The sequence below is a fragment of the Cetorhinus maximus genome, chromosome 6 (assembly GCF_964194155.1).
Source record: "Cetorhinus maximus chromosome 6, sCetMax3.hap1.1, whole genome shotgun sequence".
In the NCBI taxonomy this organism is placed as follows: Eukaryota; Metazoa; Chordata; class Chondrichthyes; order Lamniformes; family Cetorhinidae; genus Cetorhinus; species Cetorhinus maximus.
In genome coordinates this window covers 81,597,780-81,614,558 of record NC_135884.1, presented here as the reverse complement: position 1 = coordinate 81,614,558, position 16,779 = coordinate 81,597,780, and the positions used below count along the sequence as shown (strand labels likewise).

The 16,779-nt window shown below is 42.4% G+C and overlaps 1 protein-coding gene across 1 annotated transcript in view; it reads left to right on the top strand.

Annotated features, from left to right (window-relative positions):
* Positions 1 to 16,779, top strand: part of LOC144682290 (hydrocephalus-inducing protein homolog) — a 151,962-nt gene that overhangs the window by 115,880 nt on the left and 19,303 nt on the right. Inside the window, exons 15-17 of the mRNA XM_078544766.1 lie at positions 5,615 to 5,777; positions 8,238 to 8,909; positions 13,247 to 13,462. Coding sequence (XP_078400892.1) covers positions 5,615 to 5,777; positions 8,238 to 8,909; positions 13,247 to 13,462 — 1,051 coding nt within the window. The remainder of the gene's footprint in view (positions 1 to 5,614; positions 5,778 to 8,237; positions 8,910 to 13,246; positions 13,463 to 16,779) is intronic.

Genomic DNA, 16,779 nt, shown 5'->3' with positions numbered 1-16,779 from the left:
CCCAACAGTATCACTGATCGCTTCCATATTTTACTTCAATCCAGAAGTGGAAATTGTAACCTTCTGTTAGTTGTGTCTCCTTTTACTATCGCCATTATGCTATGCCTAATTAGTACAGATATCTCACTCTTCCTCCTTTTGCTTTTAGTTAGGCCCTGCAACCTTTAGTTGCCAGACCTCTTACTTATGTAGCCATGCTTCAATTACAACTGTTTCTTGCTATTGGTTATTCATTCCAGTTCTCTCATTTTATTTGGAATGTTGTGCATGTTACTGGTCAGGCAGTTTCATTCATCTTTAGTAGTTGTTGCTATCAATTGATTTTTAACAGTCCTTTGATACTTCCATGTATAACATTCTTTGTCCACAGACATGGATTAGTTTGATTTGAAATTAATAAGTAATTGAAAGCTGATTATTTATTATTCCTATAGAGAACTTAAAGGGGTAGATACTGAGAGATTATTTCTCCTTGGTTAGACATACAAACACACAAAATAGGTGCAGAAGTGGGCCATTCAGCCACTTGAGCCTGTTCCGCCTTTCAATAAGATCAAGGCTGATCTGTTTGTGTTTCGAATTCCACATTTCCATCTACCTCCAATAATCTTTGATTCCCTTGCCTAACAAGAATGTATATATGAACATATGAAATAGGAGCAGAAGTAGGAAATTCAGCCCCGGAGTCTAAAACTGCTAACCATGCGCCATCTTGTTATAATTTTGCAGATGAGGGACCCCCCCGCCCCAGGATGGATTCTAGCCTCCCAGCTCATCATGTGCTCCTGGGACTGTGGTCATTGACTGCCCAGTGCAATGGCACCCAGTCCTGCAGTTCGTCCTTAGACCCAAAGCCAACCAGAAGGTCAGAGGGATGACTTTGGACAAGTCCAAAGGCAGGAAGGAAAGCCGTTTTTGTCATTTGTCAACTCAGCAAGGCAGAATTGAGCCTTCTGGCTCTGACCAAATCCCCAACAACTGAGCAGAAGCAGTCCCTTCCCCTGGCACCAGGGGTTCAGAACATAAGAACGTAAGAAATAGGAACAAGAGTAGACCATTTGGCCCCTTGAGCCTGCTCCACCATTCAATAAGATCATTGCTGATCTTCTTGTATATTGATTTCCACATTCCCATCTAACCCCAATTACTTTGATTCCCTTGCCTAACAAGAATCTATCTACCTCTGCCTTAAAAATATTCAATGACCCTGCCTCTACCACCTTCTGAGGCAGAGAGTTCCAAAGTCGCACAACCCTCTGAGAGAAAAAAATTCTCCTCATCTCTGTCCTAGAAGAGCGACCCCTAATTTTAAAACAGTGCACCCTAATTCTGGACTCACCCACAAGAGGAAACATCCTTTTGACGTCTACCTTGTCAAGGCCGTTCAAGATCTTGTATACTTCAGTCAAGTCACCCCTCTCTCTTCTAAACTCCAGTGGAAACAAGCCCAGTCTGTCCAACCTTTCCTCATAAGACAACCCACTCATTTCAGGTATCAATCTAGTAAACCTCCTTTGAACTACCTCCAATGCATTTATATCCTTTCTTAAATAATCGTAAAAGGTTGAGGCCCCAGTACAGACCCTACTCGTGGGACTCTACTCGTTACATCCTGCCAATCAGAAAAAGACCCATTTATGCATACTCTCTGCTTTCTGCCAGCCACCCATCTTCTATCCATGCTAATATGTTACCCCCCACACCATGCACTTTTATTTTCCGTAATAATCTTTGATGTGGCACCTTATCAAATGCCTTCTGGAAATCTAAGTACACTGCGTCTACAGGCTCCCCTTTATCATTTTGCATGTTACTCCTTCAAAAAACTTCAATAAATTGATTAAACACGATTTTCCTGTCACAAAACCATGCTGACTCTTCCCGATTGCCTTGAGCTCTTCTAAGTGCCCAGCTATAACATTCTTAATGATCGATTCTGATAACTTCCCCATGACAGACGTCAAGCTAATTGGCCAACAGTTTCTTGTTTTCTGCCTCCCTCCCTTTTTGAATAGAGGGGTTATATTTGCTACTTTCCAATCTGATGGAACCTTTCCGGAATCTAGTGAATTTTGGAAAATTAACACCAGTGCATTGACTGCGTCATTAGCCACCTCTTTTAAGACCCTAGGATGTAGTCCATCAGGAACCGGAGACTTGCCAGTCCACAGCTCTATCAATTTGCTCAGTACCATTTCCCTAGTGATTTCAATTTCACCAAGCTCATCTGCTGATTTGCAGCTATTACTGGAATGTTTTTTGTATCCTCTATAGTGAACACAGAAGCAAAATATTTGTTTATTTCTTCTGCCATTTCCTTATTATCCACTATTAACTCCCCACTGTCACTCTCTGGAGGACCAACGCTCACTTTCCTTACTCTTTTCCTTTTTAAATACCTGCATAAACTCTTACTATCCACTTTTACATTTCTAGCTAGCTTCCTCTCACACTCTAATTTCTTTCTCCTGATCAACGTTTTAGTCATTCTGTGCCGTTCTTGTTATTCTGTCCAATCATCTGTCCTGCCATTCATCTTTACGAAGTTGTATGCTTTTTCCTAAAGTTTGATGCTTTCCTTAACATCTTTAGTTAACCACAGATGGTGGGTCCTCCCCTTAGAATTTTTCTTTGTTGTAGGAATGTTCTTATTTGAATACTCTGAAATACCCTCTTAAATGTCTGCCACTGCTTCTCTATTGATCTATCCTCTAGTCTAGTTTCCCAGTTCACTTCAGCTAGCTCAGCTTTCATCCCCACAAAGTTGCCCTTATTTAAGTTTAAGATTCTAGCCTTAGAGTCACTCTTCTCCCTTTCAAACTGGATGTAAAATTCAATCATATTGTGGTCACTGCTACCTAGGGGTGCCTTTACTCTGAAGTCATTAGTTAATCCATTCACATTACACAATACCAAGCCTAATATAACCTGCTCTCTGGTTGGTTCCAGAACATGCTGCTCTAAGAAACTATCTCGAAAGCTTTCTAAGAACTCCTCATCCAGGCTGCTACTACCAATCTGATGTTTCCAGTTTATGTGTAGATTAAAATCACCCATGACTATTGCTGTCCCTTTATCACAAGCACACAATATTTTCTCTTGAATACTTTGTCCTACACTGTGACTACTGTTAGGGGGCCTGTAGACCATACCCAGAAGAGGAAATTCAGCCCTGGTGCGTTCTTCTTAAACCTCCCCCCATCCCTCCTATCTGTCTTTCCCACTTGTGAGTAATCAGCACAATTTGATTTGTGACATTAATTTTTATTCATCATAAATCAAATTTTTATTGGACTTTTGGTATCCTATGAGGCTGCCATTGAATAGTCAGGCCAAAGCAGAATTTCTCCCACTGCATCAATGGATGATATTTAATGAATGCAGCGAGGGTCTCGCCCACTGGCAAAGGGGAGGGGCAGTGGTGGTTAGTAAATGCAGGGAGGGGTGTTGCCATTGAGGTGGCCATTGCTGCCGGAGGCCTCTCCATGGGCCACAGAATGCCTGGTTAGGAGGCATCCCCCCCGCATTGGCACTTAATTTGACGGCCCTCCTGAAAGGAGGCAATTAGGCACTTAACTGGGCAGTGGCAGGCCTTCCCTGGGATTAAGGACCCCATTGCGGAAGCCCCACCTCCCGAGAGCTGCTCACCAATTAGAGGCTGGCAGCTCTTCATTGCTTGGCTGTTGCCGGCACTACACCCACCTAAGGCTTTGAACTGCTGATGGATCTAGGCCACAGGGTGAGTGATGGTGGAAGGGGGGCCACGAAGTGGGGGTCACAGAGCAGGAGGAGAGAGGGGTCGGCAGCCAGGACAGAGGGAGTGGCTCTTGGCGGGGCCCTTCTCCTGGCTTCTTCACGCCTGGTCCCTCAATCAGGCACTGAGTGCCTTTAGGCCTTGGAAGCCAGTAAATAACCCGACAGGGTTTGCTTTTTGGCCTTCCCACATGGCAAATCCCCCGCCCGCTTCTGGGTGAATACCAGCGGTGACGGCATGAGGCACTTAAGTGTCTCAATGGACAGAGACGTGGGAAGGCCATATATAAGCCTTCCTGCCATAGCCTTAATCAGGGTAGAGGCAGAAAGGTGGTGAAATCCCCACCCACCACCGATTAAATACCCCACATGATCAAACTCGCCATGGGGTGGGCATTAAATTCCACCTAGTGATACCACAGGTATTGCAGCTCCAAATATTGGCAGAAGTGTGGAACTGCAGCAGTAACTGTGCGCAAGCAAGCTGTGTCCAACATATATAGAGGATTTACTACAGAATTCATCTTTGTTTAATAGTGATTCAGGCCTGACTTCATTGTACCTTTGATGAAAGTGTCCCCAATGACTCAACGGATAAATGCATCAAATACAGTGTTGCTAAGGTATTCACACCGGAAGGTTTCAGGCTGGACCACTGCTCTTTGTTGAGTTTGCTCTCAGCTGGATTAGTCTCGTGGTCCTCACTTGTGCTAGGCGGGTCTTTGCTCATGATTGCTGTCCAGTTCCCCTACTCAAAACGTGTACAGAGTGAGAGCGGCAGTCATCCTAATACAAGGTGCAGCAGTCTATAAAATATTTCAACTAGATTTTTTTCTTTAAAGATCTTCCCTTGATCGGGGAAGTCTCATGCATCCTTTTACATGATCCCTTTTTAAAAATTCTGGCATTTAAATCATGGAGGGTAGAAATTCCTCTTCTGTGCACACACTGGCCAGTAATTTCCCAGCTTCTCATTTTAACAGATAGATGATTAAATAAAATAAAGTAACTGGAGAGAAATTATTTCCTTCAGCGGGAGAACCCAGAACAAGAGGAGATAATCTTAAAATTTGAGCTTGGTTGTTCAAGCAGCGCACTTAGCACACAGTGTGGAGGAAATTTGGATCACCCTCCCCAGCAGCTGTTGAGATTAAGGATCAACTAAAACTTATTTTTTATTAATTCACAGGATGTGGGCATCATGGCTAAGGCTAGCATTCATTGCTTATCCATAATTGCCCTTGAGAAAATGGTGGTGAGCTGCTGCCTTGGATGCCATTGAGTGCCTTGTTAGGCCGTTTCAAAGGGCAGTTATGAATTAATCACATTACCATGGCCCTAAAGCCACAGATAGGTCAGAATAGATAAGGATTACAAAGTTCCTTCCCCACAGGACATTATTGAGTCAGATGGACTTGTACAATAATCCAGTTGTTTGATGATCACCATTATTAATACCAGCTTTGTATTCCGTATTTTATCTAATTAATGGAGTTTAAATTCCCCAGCTATTGTGGTGGTATTGGAACTCATTTCTCCAGGTCTTAGTCCAGTGGCATAACGGCAATACTATTGCTCCCCATAGGGAGGGGGAGATTGATAGATTTTTGCTAGGCAAGGGGTTTAAGAGTAATGGAACAAAGGTGAGTCGATGGTCTTAAGATACAAATAAGCTTGTGTGTGACATTGTAAGAACTGAGCTAATATCAGCTGACCTTCAGTCATTAATATACAGCTAAATTTTTCACCAACTATTGTTTCATCTCCTGAACTATTGGGCTCAGTAATTTCCAATGCAGTTGTTGTGTTAATTGCAGAAAAGTAGAATGGCTCTATGTGACAACACTGTTTCTGTGTCCAGAGTTTTGAATGAGATACGTGAGCGACAGCTGCAGCAACAGAAATTGCGGGAAGAATTGGAGAGGCTGCGCGAGGAAGAAGAACTCAAGAAAAAATCCAAAAAAGCAAAAAGAGATTTCAGTTTCAAGGACGATACAAGAAGGTTCCAGATAAGTGCAAGGATGGTACGGAAACAGGGTTGTTGGAAAAGCTGAGTAGAGAAACATACATTAATCTGAATTGTGTCCTAGGTGCTGGTGATCTTTTAAAATTTGAGATCAGGACAAGGAAAAATAATGAACGCCTCTCCCCTTTGGCAGCTATCCAGAGATGGACCATTAGATGTAATTGAGATGGGCTGGTACAGTTGAGTGTCTGCACATCTCAAAATTCAGACATTTTCTATGATGCCTTCCCTTGCCCTTTCCTCTTCATCTTTTTTTCCCCAAACAAAAGAAATAACACCATCTGTATTTTTTTTGCAGCCTGGACCTCAACACCAATATTCCTTTTAAAAATGAGCTAATTACTATTATTTTCATCTGAATCTTTCTTATACTTCTTATTTTTGAACATTGTATTTTAAATGTTGAGCTGTTTCAGTGAGTAAGGGTACCCTTTCAATATGACATTCAACCATATATGCCAGTCGGTCACAGGGTGAATCCTTGTACTGACTTCATGGGGAGAATTTTTGGTTCGGCAAGCGGGCCCCATGCCTACTCACCGAGGCGTAAAATAATGCAGGGTGACATCGGATGTGCGTCCTGACCACGCGTCATTTAGATTTTCAGTTCGGCAGGCACGCAGCCGACTTGGCTGCACACCCGCCGAACTATCAAAGGCCTGTTAAGGGCATTAATTAACTACTTAAGGCCACTGAGAAAGCTGCCCGTCCAACCTTAAGGTTAGCGGGCAGGCGAGGAGCCCAGGCGGCCTTTGTATTTTGCATGGAACCTCATCCACGGGTGGGAGAGGTTTCATGAAGGGTTTATAAATTAAATGAACTTTTTCATTAAAGTTCATTGACATGTCCCAGCTCATGTGACACTGTCACATGAGGGGACATGTTTTAAATTTTTTTGTTTCTTTATTAACATTTTTAAAACTTATTATCTCCCTGAGGCACCTCTGTAAGACGTGGGGCAGAATTTTGCTCTTGGCAGGTGGGGGCGGTCGGGAAGCCAGCCGCCGCCCGTGATTGGGCTTGGACCGCAATTTCACACTAGCGGGCCAATTAAGGCCCGCCTAGCATGAAACATGAGCAGCAGCGCTGAGCTTTGCCTGTGCAGGGGGAGGGGGCAGGAGGGCGAGCAGGCCAAGCGCGAACTTCGTGCATGCGCGCGAGTGAGTGCTTCATAATCTCCCTGAGGCACAAAGTTGCCTCAGGAAGATGAAGCGCTGTTAAGAAAAGAAAATAAAATAAAAATGTAATAAAACTTGTCCTTTTATGTGGGGAGGTGGTGGTATAGTGGTATTGTCACTGGACTAGAGTTCCAGAGACCCAGGGTAATGCTCTGGGGACCTGGGATCCAATCCCACCATGGTAGATGGTGGAATTTGAATTCGCTCAGCCGACGTCAGTGCGTGTCCTTTCACACTCGGGTGGGTCGCGCATGCGCCCGCCAAGCAAAAATTTCTGACCACGGTTTGCATTTCTTGAGTTTAAATTTCTGGAATTATATTCCTTTGGTTTGTGTCTGCAGATGCATTAGAATCTATCTGTGGCTCAGGCATTAACACTGCTGCCTCTGAGCCAGAATATCCGTGTTCAAGTCCCATTCCAGAACTTTCTGGCCACAGAAGAATACTATAGCCACTGATGCAGGAAAGTCAATGTGCATTGGCACTGGTCCCTGGTCTGGATTAATGGGGAGGATTAACAGTAGAAGGGCACCCAGCTGTAAAACTACCTACCAAATTCAAAAATGATGGCTGATGTGAATAGAGATGGGGAAGGGCGATCGACGGGCATTGTGGCAAACCCATGTAACATGGGAAAAGCCGAAAGAGCGAGAGAAAAAAAAATGTCTGCAGATACATTCCTTGAGGCTAAATTTTCTGGAGTTACATTCCTTGAGTTCAACTGAAACACTCACTTATACCAGCAATTGTCAGATTCCTAGTCTGCTAATCTGACATGGGCTCAGAGGGTTAGGAGGCGTTGTAGAAATAAGGCAACTTTGTCTTCTTCTGTTCTTAAGGGACAAAACCAGCATATCAGTAGTAATCATCCTAAAGGGAATCTGCATCAGCCGTCAGCTGTTGAAGGTTCTGTGGAACCTATCGGGTAGCTTTTTTTTGGGTGGAATTGCTGAGGTAGGATAGGAACACCCTTTGTTCGACATACAACTAGTCGGCTCCCCACTGACCAGGTTTTGGGTTGGAGCAGAAAGAGGGAGGGATTCTGGTGGATCTGGTTTCAGCTCCAAATTCCTGCCCTTCATAAGCAAAGCAAATTGCTTGGCCAATTGTGGAGTTTTGATTTAAATATAAAACGTCTAAGATCCCAATACTTCCCGTTCTGTTAGTGCAGGAGGTGCAGTCATGGCAAATGCTGTGCGCTGGTCGACGGATGATCATTCCCAAGCCTTTGTGAATAGAGGAGCATTTAAATGTTTGTTTTGTTATATACTTTTCTACAGAGCACGAATATTTCAACAGTGAGGTCTGATGGCCCTGAAGGCAAAGTCACCACTGCTGATCATCATGATTTAGTCCATGCAGATCGTATTGAAACAGAAGAAGGACCTAAAAAGAGAAAGAGCAATTTTGGTAGAAGCAATCATGCAATGATGGACAGAACTGACTCAACCCAAGAGGATGTATCATTTAAAAGCCCAGACAAACAGCTTTTCCAGAGATTTCAAAAGTATGAGCGTAGTCAGAAGAAAATCTCTCAAATTCTGGAATTCTGGGATAGAACACAAGGAACCTTGATGGCCCCGGCATTAGAAGATGTCCAAAGTTTGGGGGAAGAACATTCTTTAGAACGGCCTGCGCCCTCAGGGAAAAAGGGGAAGAAAGATCGACATGAGAAAGCTGAGAAAGAGAGAGTTGAAAAAGCTGAGAAGGAGAGAGCTGAGAAGGACCGCTTGGAACGAGAAAAAGCTGAAAAAGAAAGACTAGAGAAATCGAGAGAAGAGAAAAGTGTCACATCTCCACAGTCTGATGTCATAGCTGAAGGAGATGGCAAGGAAAGTGCAGAGAAAGAAGAAGCCTTGGGAGTGCCACAGATCAAGCTGCATGTGACTGACCCAGAGGACTGCTATGGGAAAATTGTTCTGGACAGTGGAAAGGTTCCATTAGCTGAAGAGGTAAAGATACAAGGAGTGTTGGTGAATAGCCTAAAACTATGTCTAACAAATCACCAACATTCTGCAACTTCTTCAAATCTGCTTTTACACTAGACCTGCATTATTGTTCCAAGTCTCCACAGCACATCCCCTATCCTTTTTCTACATTTCTGTCATGCAATACTAGTCCACCCCTGAACCACTAAAGGTTGAGTACATAAAAGATTGCTTTCCAAATTAGGAAAAACAGAAGGAAAAATAACATGCATATTAGATTATAATATATGACATATTCCAAGCTAATATTCCAGTTCATAGATTAGACACTTTTAAAATCATAGTTTACAGGTTACACACAAGTTGATACTATAGTTCAAATGTTACAGACACAGTATATATATAAAAGATATATAAATAAAATAGTGTCAGAGGATGGAGGACAGCTAATGTTATTCCTATATTCAAATAGGGCAATATAACACATAGCCCAGTTAACTTAATAACATTGGTAAAAAAGATTGGAATTATTCATTTGGTAGTACAGAACTTGAGTATTGCTGAAAGAAGAGACATGTCAAAACTTTTTATCATGCACTCATCAGGAGACTTTTGCTGGTATTCCTGCGGTGTCCTGATGAATACAAGACAAAAAGCGTCGACATGTCTCTTTTTCAGCAATTGGAATTATTACTTAAAGTCATAGATAAACATCTAGAAACTGAAAATGAAATAAATCATCAGCACAGGTTTCAAAAAGGATGCCCATGCTTTATTGCACTTTTGAAAGAAGTAACAGAAAGAAAAACTGTGGCTAACATATTAGATGTAATTACATGGACTTTCAAAGAGCCTTTGCCAAATACTGCACAGTAGCCTCATAACTAAAGACTGAGCATGTGGAGTCAGGAGACAGGTGAAAGATGGAATAGCAAACTGGTTACAAAACAAAAGCAGTTACTCAGAATGCCAGAAGATAAGTGGTGTTCCAAAGCGATCAATGCTGGGACTACAGTCTCTCAGCACATACAAGATTCATTTAGATTCTGGAATTGTAAGTACAATATCCAACTTTGCAGGCTACACCAAATGGGAGGGTATCATTACAACAATAAGAATGACTTGTTACTTCACAAGAACATTACAAGTAAAATTTGACATTGAGCCACACATAGAATATTACGACAGATAGCCAAAAGCTTGATTAATGAGGTAGGTTTTGAGGACTGTGTTAAAGGAGAAAAGAGATTTTCACAGATTCAGAGATTTTAGGGAGAGAATTACAGAGCTTAAAGCTGAGTGCATGGACACAAATGATGGAACAATTAAAATTGGGGATGCCCAAGAGGCCAGAATTAGAGGAGCATGGATGTGCCAGAGGGTTTGAGGGCTGGAGGTGATTTCAGAGGTAGGGAAGGGCGAGGCTATGGAGGGAGTTGAAAACAGGATGATTAAAATTGAGGCATTGCTTAACTGGGAACTAGTGTTAGTCAGTGAATTCAGAGGTGATAGGTGAATGGGATTTACTACATGGGCAGCAGAGCTTTAGATGACCTCAAGTTTGCTGAGGGACAAAATAGAAGGTTGGTTAGGAGTACACAGGAATAGTCAGATCCAGAAGGAAAAACAGTGAACTTTGGAAATGAGTGGTACTGGTCCGAAATGGAATTCCATTTTAAAATATACAAGAAACGTTTGGATCAATACCAGTTATTTCTGAAGTTTTACTGTTTTTTTCTTCTGAGACATGAAGGAGGATGTTAGCAACAGAAGAGCTGAGAAAGGGATGGAGTCAGGCAGCACTACAAATGCCGAAATAGGCAGCCTTAGTGATGACAGAAATATGTGATAGGATACTCATCTCGGTGTCAGCTATGACACCAAGGTTGCAAACAAACTGGTTTAGTCTCAGACAGTTGCCAGGGAGAGGGATGGAATTGATGGCAATGGAACAGAGATTGACAGAGACCAAAGACAATGACTTGGGTCTTCCCAATTTTTTTAATTGGAGGAAATTTCTGCTCATTGAGAACTGGTTTTGAGACAAGCAGTTTGACAATTTGACAGCTGTTGAAAGGGCAGAGAAAGGTGATGCTGAGGTGGAGCTCAGCATACATGTGTAAACTAATGCGCTGTGTTTTCAGATGATGTCACCAAGGGCAGCATACAGATGAGAAATAGGAGGGGCTAAGAATAGACCCGTGGGGGACACCAGAGGTAATGGTTCTGGACTGAGAAGAGAAGTCATTGCAGGTGATACTCTGGCCATCATTAAACAGATACGAATGGAACCAGGTGAATGCAGTCCCACCCAGTTGGACAACAGTGGAGAGGCATTGGAGGAAGAGCGTGTGGTCAAAGGTTGCAGAAAGGCTACAAAGAATGAGGAGGAATAGTTTGCCTTTGTCACAGGCACATAGGCTGTTATTTGTGACTTTAATCAGAGCCATTTCAGCACTGTGACAGGGACAGAAACCTGATTTAAGAGATTCAAACATGGAATTCTGGGAAAGATTGGCATGGATATTTGATGCAGAGGAAGACTGCGATAAAATACAAAATGACATCAATAAACCTGCTGATAGCAATTATAAATGACAAATTAATTTCAGCATAGTTAAGTGTGAGATGGTGCATTTTTGTAGGAGGAAAAGAAGCCACATACTTCTTAAAAAATGAGAGCCGGAATTTTCCAGACCCACCGCGCCAGATGCACTGAGTCAGTCAAAAGTCCATTGACTTCAGCGGGACAGGAATATCCCACCGGCAGGTGGGGCTGGAAAATCCTGCCCAAGGAATCTAAGTAAAGGTGCAAAGAGATCCAATTCGGGGTACAGATTCACAAATCATTAAAAACAGCCATGCAGGTTAGCAATGCAATAAAAAGTGCAACTAAAGCACAGGGGATTATTTCTAGAGGAATAGAATTCAAATCCACAGACATTCTGTTGAACTTCATCCAGCGTGGTGCCCGGAATTGAGCACTTCTCCATCTGAGGCCTAACCAATGTTTTATAAAGATTTAGTGTATCTTCTTTGCGTGAGTACATTATGCCTCTGTTCATAAAACCCAGGGTTCTATATTCTTTTTTAGCCTGTTCACCATGTTTTGCCACCTTCAAAGATTTGTGTACATATAGACTCAGGCCTCTATGTACCCACTTTAAAATTGGCCCATTTAATTTTTGCTGCCTCATTTCAATCTTTGTGCCAATATGTTTAACAAAAGCAGCAGGAAAACGCAAAAAAGGCCACCCAGTTATTAGAAGCAATGCACTTACTATGCACAATGCACTGCCTTACAAATTAGACAGATAAGATGACACTAAGATCACATTGGTACCTCCTCTTTATCAATATTTACCTTACCTAATTTCTCTACTACCTACATCTTCACTGTGACATTGACAACATTTTATTCATTAGTGACGACAGCTGCAAAGTACTCATGTAGTTACCCCAGTTATATCCCCTACCTCCACCAGAAGACCTTTTTTGGTCCCAAATTAACCCCCTCATCCTTTGACTATCTTTTGTTTCTTAAAAGACAGTTGATTTCCCTTTTATGCAACCTGCTAATCTTTTCTTTTACATTCTTTCCCCACCTCTCCTGTGCACTTTCTGTTTCGTTTGATTGCTATTTTCCTCATGCCTCTGTAAAGTTGCTTGAAACATAAGAAAATGAGTTGTTGTTATACTATAGCAGGGCAGAGCTTGCATATTCTGTTTAGATATTTAGGGATTGTGGAATGGTATTGTATCCAATTAGCACAAGCAATGCACTGCCTTACAAAATGGACCAAGTAACATTGTAAATTAATCAGGGATCTCCAGACAACCATTTATTTGAAAGCAAATTAAAAGTGCATTGATGCAAGATCACCTTAAAGGAAATGTTACCAGCATAATGCTGGGGTGCTGAAGTTGGGCTTCATGCCCAGGTTAGTATGCAAAAGCAGAGGTCCCAATCCTGACTGAAATCCAGTGACTCCTCTAGGAATGTGCACATATGAGCATTGGATGGGACATTAATGTCTAATGTTTTGCTGACACATGATGAATGGTCAAAAAAATGATGCATCAAAGCTTGCAAACAGCAGTGGAACTGCCACCTGAAAAAGCCAATTCTTTCAGCAAAGGCTGAGCAAAATCTGGGAAGGGAGGAGGGATCACTCGAAGCCTCTCAAAGTGATAGTTGGATTGCTGGCTAGGAGTGGATAAAGAGAGAGTGGCCTTTATCCCAACAGAGGTGAAAAATTGACCCAGTACAGTAATAATGGCAAGGTTTTGACACAAGTCTTGTTTTCTTTCCTTTTTTTATACCTAAAGAAAGTTAATTGATGTTGCTTTCTCTTACATAGGTTTTAGATAGCCTGGGCCTGGGCCCAAGTGGCCCCGTTATTCCTCCCCCTGCCCTGTTTGCAGTGGTACGATACCCTGTGGAGCGAAGGCCCACTTCAGGACAAAAAGTACTGAGTCACTTCTCACTTTTACCTAATCCAGAAGAAGGAAAACTGTTGTTTGAAGAAAAGAAAGAACCCGAACCAGAGCCTGAAATTGTGGTCCCAGTTATTAAGGTATGTCTGGCATTGGAGTGTAGATTTGTGCTGAGTGAAAGTAGCTATATCTAATATTCTCCATGGCAAGCATTAACTCATTCTGAGACTTTTTTGATGAGTTGCAGGTGTCAGTCGTGGCTCTGTTTGTAGCATTCTTCCCTGAGTCAGAAAATTGTGGGTTTACCCCCTACCTCAGAGACTTGAACACAAAATTTAAGCTGACATTCCATGGTATTGACGGAATGCTGCACCATCAAAGACAATATTCCTTCTAAATTTCTTTGTGCTGGGTGGGGTACAAACTCCTTCTGAGCACTATAATTTTGTCCATTGTTATGATCCCTGCTGGTGTTACTAGTGGACAAGTCAGATCCCAGGGTGTAACCCAGCTTGGTAGATCCTAACTTTTATTTTTTGTTTAGAAACATGGAGGGCAGCTACTGAACAGAGTCACAGGAGTCAGCTGATGAACTTTTAACAAAAGAATAAAACATTTATTAAACAAGAAATGCTGAACTATATTACAATATTTCTTCACCCGCAACTAGACCTTTACAGATATATACAAATTTGTAAGGATAATACAATTTACAAGTTCTATCTTGTACTCTAATGTTCCCAATGAGTACACAGTCCATAAAAAACAAATAGGTGACTTGTGGTCAGACGCACCACATTCTGAAACCAAGTGACAGATGCCACCCCAAACAGATTCAATGCTGTCCCATCAACTTCCCCCAGACACTTGTCACACCGTGAGCCAACCGGCCTCACTGAACTCTGTCTTTCACACGAGGGTTTCCAATCTCCACTCTTGAAGAACCCATTTTGGAATCTTCTCCCAATCAATGCTTTCTCTTGGATGCCTTCTACAAGGGTCCACCTCCACGGTTTCAAACTCTTTTCATGATGTTCTTCTCCCCCGGATCGCCACGTGCATTCAAGCTTTGCCTTCCATGCATGCTCTCTCAGATACTCAACCATGCCAACAAAACACACTGCTTCACATGCCCATAGTAAGGAGTCACCAATCTTTGGCTGTTCCCTCAGACCTTCGAGCTTCCCACACGCTTATTTTGCTTTAAATCTGCGCCCTGCAGTTTTCTCCCTTCAAGCTTGGAGCCTTCCTCTCTGCTCGATACTTTCACTTCCACTGAACAGGATCTTGTTCAGATTCCTGTTCTTCTCCCTTGACTTCACTGTCTTCCTGGGACCATTCTCTTGTTCTGCTCCCTGGTTTTGGGACTTTTCTTTTCATTCTTTGGAACCTGCTTCCTGCAGTTCCCTCTCTTGTGTCCAGTTTCTCCTGGCACCTACTTCCAACTGAACTAAACAACTGCTGCTCTGTTTCTCCCTGTGTCTGTGAGTCCCTCTCTCTGTATCCCTGTTGCTAGGCAACAGCAATTTTTCTAACTTGTGTTAAATTCCCTTCAAGAGTCATAAAACTTCATTAGAATGTAGGCATCTTTTAAAGTGAAACCAAAACTTAAGTTCCGCCCTTAACACACAAATACAGAAATACAAATTAAACTTAAACTTAAAGCTAAAACTTATTCCTGACACCCACACATACAAATACAATTGATGTAAAATTATCTCTATTTCCTAACACCGTTGACAGCTTACATTTCAAAAGTCATTGAAATTTCATGAAGTTGTGAGCAGCCTGTTTATTTTCAATGCGTTGTATATTCCAGATTGCTGTGTAGCTGTGCACATTCACACCTTAGAGGAAACATTGCTCTCCTCGCACTCATCCCATTCTATTTCTCCTCAAAGCTCCCTTTCCATCTCCACCTACTGGCCCCAATCCACCTCTCCTTTAATAGGTCACACTAAATATTAAATTTCAGTCCCAATTCAGTTCTCCTCTAACGGATCGCATTAAACTATTGCTCTCACATGTCACAATCCATTTCTCTTCTCATTGGTTTCATTTTCCCTCAGACTTCTTTCTCCTTTCACACATCCCACTCTCCACCTTGTCACACATCACATTCTCCTTCTACTTGCATGTCTCAGTCTGTCACTTCACACACACACCATCTGACCTCTGTCCCCTGCATCTCATTCTACATCATCAGATGTCCAGTTATAACTCTCTGCTCACTGGTTGTGCTCTCCTCCTCCTCACAAATCCCATTCTCCCCCTCCTCATGCCCTTCCACTTTTCCTGGCTCTCTTCACACTTCCCACACATGGGCTGTTACCTCCCCTTTTCTTGACACAAGACCTCACACTTTCAGGAGAGATTATGAAATATGAAAGGACAGGGAAGGATGCACACAGTTTGAAAGTATTGACTTAGATTATAAACAACCTTAAAAATCCATTAATCTCATTAAACAATTAAATGAAACTCACATAGTCCATTCAGTCTTCCATTAATCATTAACCTAGGCAGCTTCAATTAACCTGCAGTTTCCATGCCGCTATAGGTAACTCAGTCAATGCTAAAGTTGGGTGTTTATTGGCCAATCCCCATATATATGATCAATACCCAATCTACATTATAACCTGCCTGTCAGAAAGCACTAGGTTTTCATTGACATTGAATCATTGATCATCTTCACCTCAGGCTCTGTGTGTGTTTATCTGTCCATGCTGGGTCATGCCCACTGGGTTTATGGCTTATAGTGGAATACATTCGGGAGGAAGTGGCCCAGGGAATTGTCAACATTGACTCCAGATCCTATGAAGCCTAATGGCATCAGGTCAAACATGATGATGGAAAACTTGCTAATTACCACCTACCATCCTCAGCTGCTGAATCAGTACTCTTCCACGATAATTTCCACTTGGATGAAGCACTGAGGGTGGCAAGGGCACAGAATATAGTCTGGATGGAGGACTTCATTGTCCATCACAAAGAGTGACTTGGTGACAAAGCTCACTGAGTCCTGGAGAACATACCTGTCAGACTGGGCCTGAAAGAACCAACATTAGGGAGAACCTTCTTGATCTCACAAATATACCCATCACAGATGTAGCTGTCCATGACAGTATTGGTAGGAGTGATCACCACAAAGTCCTTGTGAAGACAAAGTTCCGTATTTACGCTGAGGACACCCTCCATTGTGTTATGTGGCTCTATCACCATGCCAAATGGGATAGATACAGAATAGCTCAAACCTGGACACCTGTGAGGTGCTGTGGACCATCTGTAGCAGCAGAATTGCATCTCACCACAATGTTTAACCTCGTGACCCAAGATATCCCTCACTCTACCATTATCATCAAACCAGGGCACCAAACCTGGTTCAATGAAGAAGGTAGGAGAACATACCTAAAAATGAGGTACCAATCTTGTAAAGCTATTAAGATAAAAGCAAAAA